Raw genomic sequence first — 14,818 nt, 5'->3', positions numbered from 1 at the left:
ACACACACGATAGTCTCAAATTCATAAAATCTCATGCATATGTAAATTAAAATAATGTACACTTCAATAAACAGTGTTGCATTTAACTGATCAGCAAACACAGATACAGATGTAACAATCAAACTAAATGTGTCTTTGCAGATTTCACGTCAATAAGGCCACATGTAGTTGCCAAATGATGAAAACTCATTTCTGTAGCTTTCTTTTGATGTGTCTTCGTCTGAGACAGTTGACCTCAATTCCTGGTGCGTGATATCACAGCGTTTACTGGAAGTGCCAAACAGAGCGCGACTTCCCATCTCTGCTCAGGCTTGTCAGGAGATGGTTTTGGTTGCCATAAATAAAATCAATATCTTCCTAGTTCATCTGAAATGTACTGTGTGCTCGATCTATCCTGCACATCAAGAGATGTGTGTTTGGAAACATCTAGAGAGTTTTTAGCAGACACAGGCAGGATTTCAACTGAAGAAGTGGCACTTTTTTAAGGTGCTTGTAGGGCTGCACAATTAATCGAATTTCTAATCGCAGTTACAATTATGGATGCCACAATTACGTAATCGTTCAAAGCGGTAATTAATCGTTCAAAGTCCTCTTATGTTATTCTGCAATCTTAAGATATGTTTTTTTTCTTTCTACATGTTATCTTAAGGGTTTTTCCATTGTTTTAGTTTTAGTATAACATTATAATACCATTCATATTTTTACTTTTTTTATAATTTAAAGAAGCATAAATACATTGTGCGATCAGTGCGTCAAGAGCACTCATACACGCATTATTATAACAGACTCAGGCGTGCTTACTGTACTGTACGACTCCTGTACGCCACCGCAATCGTCTTTACCTTGATTGCAGTCTTTATCCATCAAAACTTTACTAGCGAGACTGGTTATCAAGTCGAGAAACCGTAGTTTGCGTCTCATCTGGCCATACAGCGGTGGGATGTGTTGACAATCCGTTCAATCTGTACTTCACAAAGTGCGTGTGACATGTGAGGGCTCGCGCTCATTCAGAGACAATCACAGAATATGACAGAGCTCGTGTTTTAAAGCCAAACACGCTGGAATGAATAATTCACTGAAAACGCAATGCGAGTCTCTGTTCTCTCTGCAATCTCTGATGTAATCAGCCTGGTTTCCTTTATATTAGCGCTGTTTTGGACGGATTGTTTGAATGCATTTGCTTACTGAATCATTGGACTGAAAACTTTCCCGGAGTTTAGCAGCTTAAAATTATCTGATCGCAAACAGAGAAGCAAAAGTGGGTTAAAGGGTTAGAATAGAAATTGTGCTTCAGTAATTTTGCGTTAATTGCGTTAAATTATTTTAATGCGTTAAAGATTGTAAAATTTATGGCATGCATTAACGTTGACAGCCCTAATATATATATATATATAATTTATTTATTTTTACACACAACCAATCCATCCAGGCAGTTGATCCAACAAACTCCTGATTTTCAGCCCGTGCTCTATTTTGATCTGTTTACGTCCACTTTTGGATACAAGCGTAACAGCATATACACATGTGAACATTGAAGCAGGTGGATGTTCACCATTTTTCTGGTTTAATGTTCTCATTCAGCCTGCATCAGCATGACACTGGGCACAAACTCGTAAATCTGGAGCCAAATGTGAGATACGTGGACAAAATCACTTGGATTTCTCTGTATTCTGTGGGAAGAAATAAATCACGCTTGGCACAGCCGAATGCACTCAGCCAGAAACAGTTCCAGAATGATCATCAAGCCACTATCAGAGACCCAGAACACCCACCCTATCATTACCACAAAGAATTAGTGTAGGAGTCAGTGCGCCTCCAGGACATTACAATTGTGATGTTAACCCACATAGACCAACTGTTTTGTACTTCTTAGCTTGCACTACCTGACCAAATTTGTGACATGCTTGACTAAATTGAGGTTTCTTGTGGTCTTAAGAAAAGCTTATGCTCATGCTTTTGCTTGTTTTGTGGACAAATTTATATAGTGTCTATGTGTGAATTTCAATGAACCTGTCTTTAATTGCATTTTGTTTTGGAAAGGAAAATGGCCCCATGAGCACAGCAACTCCTTATATTTCAAAAGATAGCCAGCTTTTTATTAAAAATCGTTTTTGAAATAGATAAGTTGGAATGGATAAGTAAGGAAAAACAGCCAACAAGTTGCCGGCATACAGGTATGGAAGCTATTTCCACCTCAGAGTTAAAAAAAAAAAAAAGAGAGAGAGAGAGGGGGATTTATATTTTAATTTATGAGATTTAAAGACATTGTGAGTTAAGATTTCTATACGTCTTAGTTAGTTTTTTTTTTTGTGAGTTTTACAATATGAAATAGTTATATTTGTCACATTGTTTGAGATTCGAATCAAGTCACATTATGAAATAAAATTGTGATTGTGAGATATATAGTCCGAATTAAGAGCGATAAAATTAATTTGTGAGATATGAAGTCACTTTGTGTGAGATTTAAGTCGCAATTGTAATTGTAAAAGTCCCAATTATGAGAAATAAAGTTGCAATTGTTATAAATAAGATTTAGATAATAAGTCAAGTCTCAATTATAGGATCTAAAGTCCTCCTAATAGAGAAATAAGAAATAAAACATTTTTCTTTTCTCTGCGTTGGGAGTGGGCTGTTTAAATTACCATTTAAAAAGCATCCTAATTAAGGTAATCCACGTTTTTGAATGGCACTGTATGTGTTTACATAATATTCATTATTCATGATGCAATAATCCAGTCAATATCCTCGACTGGTTCTTACTCTAGACTGAGTTCCCAAAATATAATTTCTTTTCTCCTAAATATATGTACGGATGCGGTTACACGGCTTAAATAATCATACAGACAATAGCTACATGATATAACGAATAACACTCGATCATCTCAGGTTTATCCAAAGGTAATGGTGATCTGTCCCAGCTGTGAATGATACACGGCCTCTATGAGCATTTAGCATGCTCACGGTGACCAGGTGTTGCTAAGCAGAGATGATTAATGATATTAGCACACTGTGTGGAAACTTCAACACCTCATTTAATTTTCAGCACGCGCTGACAGTTGCCCATTCATAATTGAATCAGTAATTACTTAAATGTGATTAAATCTGAGCAGAAAGGATTTGAGAGATCGTCTTTTGAACGGGGAACTTTTGGCATGTCAAGTGGCAATTTTGGACATGTCAGTCGCTTAGTGAGAGCGTGTCAGCTAGGGAAGACTTGTGCTTGATAATCAGGACTGTCAGGCGTAATCGTTGGCCGAGTCATAACACATTCATTTCTGTTTTGCTCGGTTTAGCTGTCAGGCCCGACAGCTGATGTATTCAGTCGTGAAGTGTACTAAATGAAGTGTTATGTTTAATCAGAGAGTGTTTCAGAGTTTACGGTACATGCGCATCCTGCTAACGCTGAGTTTGTAATTGTAGGCGGACTCCTCATGAATATTTTATGTACATTTAAAATGTCTGAGTCAGGCTAACATGGTCTGTGCTTTGTAACATGTCTGCTTTGTCAACACGGGCGTTATCTTGCTGAACAAAACTTGTGCAGTTGCCATCATATTCATTACTTGATGTTTATGTATTGCCTAGGGAATCAAAACATCAAAGATGCATTAATGTTGACTTGTCGTGCTTGTAAGACTTAACTGAAATCTTTAAGACTGGTTTACAGTGGTTAAGAAAAACCTGGAAATTTCCAGGGGGGAAGTCATAGATTTTTTTTTCTAAGTAACATTTTTTATAGCAAATACACAATGTGTTTAATTTTTTATTTTTTTTTAACAAATGAATACTTTTATTCAGCAAGAGTGCATTAAATTGATTAAAAGAAGCATTTATGACAGTAACGACATTTAAATTGTCACAAAAGATTTATATTTCAAATAAATGCAGTTCTTTTAAACTTTGTTAATTAAGGAATCCTGGTTTTTGCAAAATTGTTTTCACAATATTTTTTCACAATGGTTTTCACAAAAATATAAAACTGTTTTCAACACTGATAATAATACAAATGTTTCTTGTGCACCAAATCAGCATATTAGAATGATTTATGAAGGATCATGTGACTGAAAACTGAAGTAATGATGCTGAAAATTCGGATTTGGCATCACAGAAAAAAATATATCATTAAAATATATCTGTATTTTTCAAATCCAGCCTTTGTGGAGCACCAGTCTTACCAAACCCAAACTTGTGAATGCTATTTGTTTTTTTGTTTTGTTTTGTTTTTGGGGTTTTTTGTTGTATGTTTAGCTGTAAAGTAGAATTTAGAATTTTTTTTATTAGTATTATTATTATTATTTATTGTATTCTCTGTAAACTTACTTAAAAATAAATACAGTGTGGGAACAAGTATGTTATTTATTGACAGCCATTCAAAATATAGCTATACATTCAGATTATACTTTTTTTTTATTCAAATTTTGTGAAACATTTAAAATGCAAGTAATTAAAACAATAATGCAATAATCAGAATTCACATATATTTTTTATATATAATAGGGTTTTGGAGAGTCTTAAAATCTTAACATGCACATATATTTTTCCCTGTTACCTGTATGTGGGAAAACTCTTGTGCAATGATAGCAAAATTCAAGTCAGATACTTCCAGGACTGAATGTGCAAGCCATTGAGATGAATGGAAATGTGGAAAACTCTCTCCATTTATTATAGACCTTCTTGGCTGGTGTTGATGAGCTCTGACCCCCTCCCCCCCCCTCTATTTTTAATCTATTCAAAGTCATACTTTTTGCTATGTACTTAATAATAGCTGACACTTCAATTAAGAATTAAGTAGAAAACGCAATATTGACACGTCCACTGTTAGCTTTGCCTGAATTTGAAGCTTTAGATGTCTGCTGTCAGAGAATTTTCATACTTTCAGAACGTTGATTCCATCAGTAGCACAGCTGTAAATGCAATCAGAGGTGTGTATTTGTATTGAGACTTGTGTGCGGACACTCACTAGCTACAGAGGGAATGTGAAGACAGGGCTAGATGAGAGTTAAAAAAAAAGACGGAGATTGATGGCTAGTGAAATGTAAAAAAAACTAAATGGCGCGGCTGAAATACACGAAGCGGTGTTTCACATGTAATCTGTGCTCGAGCCTCCTCGATTTCCACCAGCAGATGAAAACCACCCGTTCACCGGTTAACCCTTGTCCTCCCACTGCTGGTCAGGTATATGTTTGTGAGTGTTCAGAGTAGCATACTACCATTCTGCAGTATGTATACTGTGCATAGTGTGCAAATGTTTGGTTTGCTTGAAATATATACTACATTTGGAATGGATAGAGCACCGAATATACATAAGTGAAACCCCCTTGTGTTTTTTTTTTTTTACTTGGACAACAGAGGTTTTCATGGACATTAAACAAAATTAGACATCGTTGGTTTAAAGATGCTCAACATTTTTTGCTTGTGTTATATTGCACTGGTTGTTGTCATGGATATCGACACCTAGTGGTGTTAATGCATCATCATGCAAAAACAAACTTGCAGTTAGAGATTCCATTGTAGAAATGCACGATTTGTTATTCGCAATCATGATTAATTGTCCAATGTCTAATAACATCAAATTAACTTCTCCATGTAGAATAAAGCAGCTTTTACATACTGCATATTTAACAGATCATATATATTTAGAGGTACTATTTTTTTCTTTTTGTAAAGCCTTTTTAATCAGATCGAAATATTAAGAGCATCTTCAGCATGGTGACATAAGCTCTGAAAAATAATGCGTCCAAAAGGGGGGTTTTTGCAGCTGTACCACTGAAGAACCGTTTTGGTTCCCCAATGAACCTTTCAGTGGTCAGTTCTTAAAAGAACCATTTTTGAAGTACATTTTAAAAATGTGAAATGGAAAGGTTCCATGGATGTTAAAGGTTCTTTATGGAACCATTAATGCCAAAAGAACCTTTTTTAAGAGTGTAAAGGAACAATTTTTGGGTTTCACAAGGAACCTTTCAGTGAACAGTTCTCAAAAGTACAATATTTCGTAGTGTAAAGAACATTTTAATGATCTAAAGAACCTTTTTTTCCACTATAAGAACCTTTTGTTCAATGGAACAGTTCCATGGATGTTAAATGTTCTTCATGGAACCATCAATGCCAATAAGGAACCTTTATTTTTAAGAGTGTAGAACAGGGTCCCTTAAATCATGCCCTGGAGGGCCAATGCGCTGCAGAGTTTAGCTCCAACTCTGATCAAACTCACCTACCTGTGTTTTTCTAATGATCCTGAAGACATTGATTAGCTTGCTCAGGTGTGTTTGATTAGGGTTAGAGCTAAACTCTGCAGGAAAGTGGATCTTGTGGGCCAGATTTGAGGATTCCTGGTGTAGAAGAACCATTTTTGGGTTTCACAAGGAACCTTTCAGCGAACAGATCTCAAAAGTACCATATTTCTTAGTGTAAAGAACATTTTAATGATCTAAAGAACTTTTTTTCCACTATAAGAACCTTTTGTCCAATGGAAAGGTTCCATGGATTTTAAATGTTATTCATGGAACCATTAATGCCAATAAGGAACCTTTATTTTTAAGAGTGTAGAAGAAACATTTTTGGGTTCCATAAGGAGCCTTTCAGTGAACAGTTCTCAAAAGTACTATATTTCTTAGTGTAAAGAACATTTTAATAATCTAAAGATCCTTTTTTCAACTATAAGAACCTTTTGTCCAGTGGAAAGGTTCAATGGATGTTAAAGGTTCTTTATGGAACTTTTGATGCCAATAAAGAACCCTTATTTTTAAGAGTGTGCTGCTTTTTTAAATAGCATGCATGCAGAATATATATTAGTAGATCAGCTGTCATTTCTGCACGTTGCCCTTGTGTGTTACGTCGTGATGGTGTACTCGTCATGCTGTGAAGGACTTTAGGATGACGCGCTCCTAATTGCGATTGTACAACTGCTGCTATTCATAGCTGAGTTTTGCTGAGTTTAAAGTGATGTCATGTTTCAAGGCCGGGGAAACAGGATTGTATCAGATTCGCAGGGCAAAAATAGACATGTTTGAGGAAGCTGTATTTTGGGCTCTCTAAATTCTGTCCTCCTGTACCTAATCGTCCTTTTTATCTCCAGCAAGATTTCCGCGAGAGAGAGTGTAAGCATGACATCCCAGCGCTGGCGCCTCAGGAGGGGAGGAAAAACTCAGCATCAGCAGTCGTGAAAACAACTGTTTGCTGTTTTCCCTCTGATCTTTTCCATGCTGTCGCCATTTAATCGTCCTTCCCGTTTCTGCTCATTGTTCTCCGTGAACTTCTGGCAAACCTCCTTGACCCCTTTCCAGACCGGCATCTAGGCCAGGCAGCCTCGTTCTTGCCCAGGGGACGTCTGTCTAAGACTTTCTATTACGGGAAAATTAAAGGGATAGTGAGCTCTCCTGGATAATGCCTGAACGATATGCATGAATTGACGCTGCGTAATAAAAAAAAATACGACGTGGCCCTGTTACATTACCTGTCCTTTTCAGAGCAACTTTTACTGTTTATGTAGCAGTTTTATGGTTTCATGTTTCAAAGTTATCAGCATCCACCTCATGTAGGTAATGAGGCTTTTGCTCTCGCGAATGTTTTTTTTCCCTCCTCACAATCAACTGCTGATCTCTGCTTTATAGCTGAATAACAATAGTAAGCAACAGAATGAATGTTCAGAGATCAAGAAAACGAAGAATCATTGGCGAGATAATAGGCATTGTCATCGTACAAACCTATATCTGCTTCTTGCCCTCCTCGTGCACCCGGGGCCATCTGCCGATGCCAAAATTTGGACGTTTACCAGTTGGAAACAAGATTAGGGGCCGGGCCGATGTAGATTAGTCCCGGGAGAGCGGTGTGTCCTGAGGGCCTGAAAAATGAGGATTGCTGGAAAGGGTTTGTGGGTAGAGAGTGTGTGTTTGAGTCTCTCATCTGATCAGGCTCTTGTGAGAAATCTCATATCAGTCTGATGTGTCAATAAAACATAATAGAGAGCCCTGGTCTGATTTAGGTGACAGGCCTGGATGTGACTGCTTTTACTGGAGGCTTTCTGAGGAGATGATTTCTTGTTCCTCTGGAGAGACAGTAAAGAACATGTTCACATGGATATGGCATATGATTACTGCTGTTTAGAGGGGAGATGATTTTTTTGTCTGTAATAGCACTAAAAATGAAAATTCTGCCATGATTTAATGACTCTCATGTCGTTCAGTATTGTTTTTCTTCTTCTGTGAAGGAAATGTTTTGGTCTTGGAATTACTTGGTTTATGCAACAAAAGACACATGAGAACTGATGTCTTTTGGCTATTTTTGAATTTAACACAAGTGTGAGAGAAATGTTTGTTTATCTAAGTAATAAATAAACATAATTAGTAAAGCTGAATTTCACATTTTAATTATTCATTTTTTAAAAATAATTAAATAAAGGTTCTTTATTATCATTTTTTAAATTAATAATTTATGTATTATTTTGTATATTTAAATGCAGCCCCTAGCAAGACATGGTGATGGAAAAAAATATAATAAAAGGGTGAAAAAAAAAAATGCAATGCTTTTCATTAATTGTTTTGCATTCCTCCAAGAAATTTCACGGAACCTTTACTATCCTTCTTCTGTAAAGCACTAAAGGACATTTTTGGTCTTGGAGATTCTTTGCTTTGTTCGCAAAAGAATTTATGAGAGTGAAAAATGTTTTCTATAAATAAACATAATTACTCATATTTATTTTAAATCAAAATTCATTTAAATTCATATTTATTAACAATTTATTTTTTATTTTATTATATTTAAATGGAGCTCCTAATAAGACATGGTGATCGAAAAAAAATAATTTTAATGAGAGGAAAAATGTTTTAGTCCCTTTGCTAATGTTTTGCATTCCCCGAGTAATTTTGCATTCACTCACAAAACCTTTTTTTTACTTCTGTGAAACACTAACAAAAATGTTTTGGTTCATGTAACAAAAGTGGATGATTTTTTTAATGTTGCATTGAAATTGGTGACATGACATATTTTGCCATTTTTGAATTGAACAAAAGCATGAATGAGATTTATGAGTGAGAAAAAAATTTTTAATCAAGAAATAAGCATAATTAGTAGCCTAAAGATTTAAAATGTATTTAATGTATACTTTTAATTTATTTGTGTATTATTCATTCATAATTTAGCATATTTATACAGAGCCCTTAAAGAGACATGAAGATAGAAAAAATATATATAACATGGGAGGAAAAAACATATTTAAATTCTTTAAGTTCTCACACAGATATTTTGCGTTCCCCTAAGAAACTTTGCATTTGCAAAATCTCAACAGTATTGCAAACAAGGGCAACATTTCTCTGGAAAATGCAAACGGTTTGTGTATTTTTTAATTTTTATGTAGCATATCCTGAAAATGAGACACTTTATTATTTTTTTATCTATCTATGTATGTATGTATGTATGTCTAAGAAATAATTTAGTCTAGTCATTTAATTTTAAGTCATCAAGTGAAAGGCTTGGTTCAAATGGTTTTGTAAATAAAAAAATATTTAGATAAAATAATTTCATATATTTTGTTTACATAATAATATTTTCCCTTTAAACTATTGTTTGTAATATTTTAGTAAATAATATTTACTGAAATATTATTGTATATTACTTGTATATGTATATATAAACAAAAATGTAATCTTTGAACACTAGTGTTCTAATGAATTCTGTTTAATTTAAACTCTTTATTCGATCATTAAATTTCCATTTGTCATTGACCAAAATAACTTTATAAATATAGTATTTAAGTACATTTACTTGTATTCTCTTTATATGGCATATTAATAATAGTATGAATAGTATGGTAGTATGTAGTTATGAATGAGCTACTGGATTTTAATCCAATTTTGTGTTAGCAAACAGATCAAATAGTAGACAAGAATGTAAAAAAAAATCAGTTGTTTGAAATGCAAAGTCAAACTGAGTGCATTGCATTGTGGGATATAGTATTTCACAGGGTGCTCTGGTTGCAAACTGTATACCTTTGCAAATGTCATCCAGGAATTGCATGCATATAGAAAATGTGCATATTGTACACAGTATGCGTACTGTAAAAAAATCATACGAGTAATATCATATTATGCCATTCGAAACATACCTATAGTGTTTCCACTCAGAGATTTATGAGTTACAGCTTAACCATGACCACCCCTGTAAATTAATTAACCCTCATGCAGTGTGTAGGAGGACAGCGCTGATTATGGCTGCTGCAGTGCTGCGGTGTGTGTGAGTGTTTATGAGAAGCACATCACCTTAATAGCATTCTGCAATTCTATGATGGTATATTTTGCTATTAAACATGGGTAATGGGATGTGTCAGGGGCCTTAGAGATGAGCTTTGGAGCCTTGCGAATTGAAATACGCATGCACTTTTCCAAACTAATTTGCACAATTACATTAAATGTGACTACAAAATAGATTCTGAGCAAGCATTTGTCATTAAATAGAGATGGTCCTCAGTGCAGAACACAAGATCCAGTGGGCGAGGTTGGATCCAGATCCAACTCCTCCCACCTTACATATCCCTAAACCTATCCGTCTCCGCCCCCTGATCCCTAAACCCACCCATCTCTCCACCCCTAAACCTACCAATCTCCACCCCCTAGATGAGGATCCAACATCGCCCCCTGGATCTTGTGTTCTGCAGTGAGGGGCTACTGATTAAATAAGCGTAATCATATTCACACAAATTGTCATTCTCTTCTACACACACACATATAGAGTTGTTAAGTGTTTGACTGACGTTGGTGTTTGTTGCAGGTATGGAGACATGGTCCCAAACACCATCGCTGGAAAGATCTTCGGCTCTATCTGCTCTCTCAGTGGCGTGCTGGTTATCGCCCTTCCTGTACCCGTCATCGTGTCCAACTTCAGCCGAATCTACCATCAGAACCAGAGAGCAGACAAGATGCGAGCCCAGCAGGTACTACAGAACCGCTTCATCTCAGTCTAGATTTGTTCTGGATATTCTTTTGGTTTTAAGAACTAGTTCCTCCACAAATGAGTCTTTGCAAAATAAGTTTTTCTATTAGAAATATAGTTGGATGTTATGCCAAATCAAGAATAACGTGATTGGATGCTTTATTTTAACCTGTTAACTTTTTTCATTTTAGGGGTTAAGTTTTATGGTTAAAGGGATAGTTCACCCAAAAATGAAAATTCTGTCATTAATTACTCACCCTCATGTCATTCCAAACCTGTAAGACCTTCGTTCATCTGTTTTTGTCCAAGGAAGATTTTAGTAATTTAGTTCAGACATTTAATTTTTCAGTCATTTAAAAGGGGTTGGCTATTTATTTGAATAAGATATTTTCATAATAATATTTTCACACATTAAATATTTCATTTGCATTTATACTATATATATCGCAAAAAGAAAAAAACTGCATATTTGCAAAAGCCTAGAAACATTAACTGGTTTAAACAAAATCATGTTGTCATAGTGTTTTGATGCATTGGACTATGGTGAGTTTAACCAGCTAAAGGGATAGTTCACCCCGAAATAAAAATTCTGTTATAACTTACTCCTCCTCAAGTTTTTCCAGACCTGTATTAGTTTCTTTCTTCTACTGAACACAAAAGAAGTTATTTTGAAGAATGTTGGTAACCATAAAGTTAACGGTAGCCATTGACTTTTTTACTGTGGAAGTCAATGGCCACCGTCAACTGTTTGGTTACCAACATTCTTCAAAATATCTTCTTTTGTGCTTGAAAGAAAAAAGAAACTCATACAGGTTTGGAACAACTTGAGGATAAGTAAATTATACCAGAATTTTCATTTCGGGCTGAACGATCTCTTTAAGTGTCCCTTCTCTCAGTAAATATAGCCAAAAGGCCCAAAATAGCATTAAACAAACCTTGATGTAACTAAACAGTCTTACTGGCATCATTGCTACGCTGAGTCGCTGCAGTTGTGTGTGAAACAAGTGCTGACACGATCGATTCAGAGAAATTCTCTTCTGTTTTACAGAAAGTCCGACTTGCCAGGATTCGCTTGGCCAAGAAGGGAACCACCAACGCCTTCCTACATTACAAAGAAGATGGAGGATTTCAGGTGAGATTTTTCATGAGTAGTCTAAAAACAATGTGACCATGTACTCGCCCCCATGCTGCTCCTTTCAGGTATGACTGCCTTGCTTCAAAATAAAAGAGGACATTTTGAGGATAGCAGTGATCAGGAGATGTCATGCTCCAAAGAGGCCAAAAAACGCAGTAAAAGTAGTCCATGCTACCCGTGGCTTTGAGAACACACTAAAAATTCAGTCATTTTAACTTCTCAAATTTCATTTGTGTGTATGCAGACTTCATGCACACTATCATTCAAAACCGTGCGTCGGTAAGTTTTTAATGCTTCTGAAAGTCTCTAATGCTTGCACAAATGCTCTCTTATGCTGCATTTATTTGATCAAAAATACAGTAAAATGGCAGCAATATTGTAAAATATTATTATAATTTAAAATAACCCTTTTTAAATCTAAAAAATCTAATTTGTTCCTGTGATGCCAAACGGAATTTTCAGCATCATTACTCCAGTCTTCAATGTCACATGATCCTTCAGAAATCAGTCTAATATGTGGATTTGATGCTCAAGAAACATTTACTGTTATTATTATTGTTGATCACAGGTGTGATGCTTCATATTTTTGATGAATGGAAAGTTCAAAGAGCTTTTATTTGAAACAGAAATCCTTTGTAACATTATAAATGTCACTTTCGATTAATTTAATGCATCCCTGCTGAATAAAACAATTAATTTCATTTTTAAAAGATCCTACTGACTCAAAACTTTTGCACTAAAAAAAAAAAAAAAAAAAAAAAGTCTGTTATGCATCATTTACATCAACGCAAGCTTGTAAAATAAACAGACAAAGTTTGAATAAAGTTTTAGTCTGTTCTCAACACAAGGCTATCCTATAACTTCAAAAGACTTTAATTATAGCATACAAATCATGTGGATTACTTTTATGATACTTTTATGCTTTTAGTCCTTTTCGGAGCTCGCAAGCACCCATTTCTAATTAAAATTCTTCAGAATGTCTCTTTTTATGTTCCTTGTAAGAAAGGAAGTCATATGAGTTTGGTACAATATGTGGGTGAGTAAATGATGACAGAACTTTGCTTTTGCTGTGAACTATATATTGAAATGATCTGAACAATAGTCCATGTCAATCTCCCAGGCTGCCTCACTGAGCACATCCAAGAAGAACTAGTTGAGGATTTGACAATGTTTGCCTAACATCAAATCTTTAAAAGATACACAGAGTTTTGTAGCATAAAGGGAATCTTTCAGAACAGACATTAAACATCTGACTGTATGAGTCTATGGAGATATAGACGGTAATATTTGTGTGTATTTTGGGAAGTCGTATTGCTGAAAAAGAATCGTTAAGTGTTCTCTCAACTACAGTTAGTATTGTGTCTACGTACATAGAGTGTAATAGATGCTGCAATGATTCTCCAGCAGAAATGTTTGATATTGGATCTTCCATAATAAGATGGTTTTCTGTTTAGAGGCTAACAGGAGCATCTCGCCTGACAGCAAATTTAAGAATGAAAAATCTCACAACAATTCATGCACATTACTGGCCAAGCTGTAATGTGCATACATACATTTTTGCTCAATATACTCAAAGGGACAATTCACCTGAAGATGATAATTTTGTCATTATTTACTCTCCTTGTTACGGTGGCCGAGAAGTGCAAAGCAAATCACAATTCTGAAAGTCAGCGGTGAGTAATCCCAAACCAATGGCACTCACTCAAACTATACCTACCTCTTCCGGTTTGTCTGATTTGTCGTTGTGTTTTCTGACTTATGTTTTCTGAATTGTTGTTGTGCTTTCTGAATTGTTATTTTGTTTTTTAGACTTGCATTTGCGTTTGTAATTTGTTTTTTTTGTTTTTTTCAGAATTGTGATTTGCTTTGCACTTCTCGGCCACCGTACCCTGTTGATCCAAACCTGTATGACTTTTCAGACTTTACACCTCGTGCCTACAGCCGAATCACAGCCATGCCGATATACAGCCATATCTACAGTATCTGTCTATCTATCTATCTATCTATCTATCTATATACCTGACTTTCTATAAATATATATATATATATATATATATATATATATAATCTGTTTCAAGAATTGCAGAAAAGCATCAAAACAGCTGAGTTGTGTAGCTCCGCCCACAGTGAACTCTCATTGGTCCTTTTCACATTGGTGTATATTAAATATCAAGTATGTTCTGATTGGCTGATTTTGTCATTTCTTGTAGTGATGAAAAAATAACGATGCTGGAAACTGAGATATTCAACTAAAGCTTTAAGTTTTAGCAAATTATTTCTAGAAAAAAAATGGAAGATGTGATGGAGGAATGTCAGAAAAATAGTTGGAGAATAATGTAAACAATTATATTTATCATAATAATTGATGGGATTAATTAAACATGTTCCCTTTAAACTTTCATGTGGAACATTCATAATGAGTAATAATACGAGTCAAAGTCACAGCATCTTCAGCTCACCGCTTGACCAGGAGGTCCAGGAACGCCACATTCTCCCTGTGAGAAGTAAAGTAAAGCAAGGAAATCAAATTAATGCAAATAAATCCTGTCCGTCTCAGAAAGGTTTGGTGTTAAAGTGGATTGACTGGTCTTGAGTAATGCAGCAGATAAAGTTTAAACAAAGTCCCTTTAAGAGAAGTAATTTGCGGCCATATTTGAAACGCATGCAATGCAATGATATTTGACAACAACTGCCTCATAAATATTGTTCCTTATGCTCTAATAGTGTTTTTTTTTTTTTTCTTTCAGAGTAAACGGGACC

At 35.2% G+C, this 14,818-nt stretch overlaps 1 protein-coding gene across 1 annotated transcript in view; it reads left to right on the top strand.

Annotated features, from left to right (window-relative positions):
- LOC107743125 (potassium voltage-gated channel subfamily D member 1-like) overlaps positions 1-14,818 on the top strand; it is a 68,552-nt gene that overhangs the window by 41,478 nt on the left and 12,256 nt on the right. Inside the window, exons 2-3 of the mRNA XM_016556250.1 lie at positions 10,762-10,924; positions 11,972-12,055. Coding sequence (XP_016411736.1) covers positions 10,762-10,924; positions 11,972-12,055 — 247 coding nt within the window. The remainder of the gene's footprint in view (positions 1-10,761; positions 10,925-11,971; positions 12,056-14,818) is intronic.

The sequence above is a fragment of the Sinocyclocheilus rhinocerous genome, unplaced genomic scaffold (genome assembly GCF_001515625.1).
Source record: "Sinocyclocheilus rhinocerous isolate Xijiao unplaced genomic scaffold, SAMN03320098_v1.1 scaffold797, whole genome shotgun sequence".
NCBI lineage: Eukaryota > Metazoa > Chordata > Actinopteri > Cypriniformes > Cyprinidae > Sinocyclocheilus > Sinocyclocheilus rhinocerous.
Note: the sequence above shows the minus strand (reverse complement) of the source record. Positions and strands in the feature narration are given on the sequence as shown.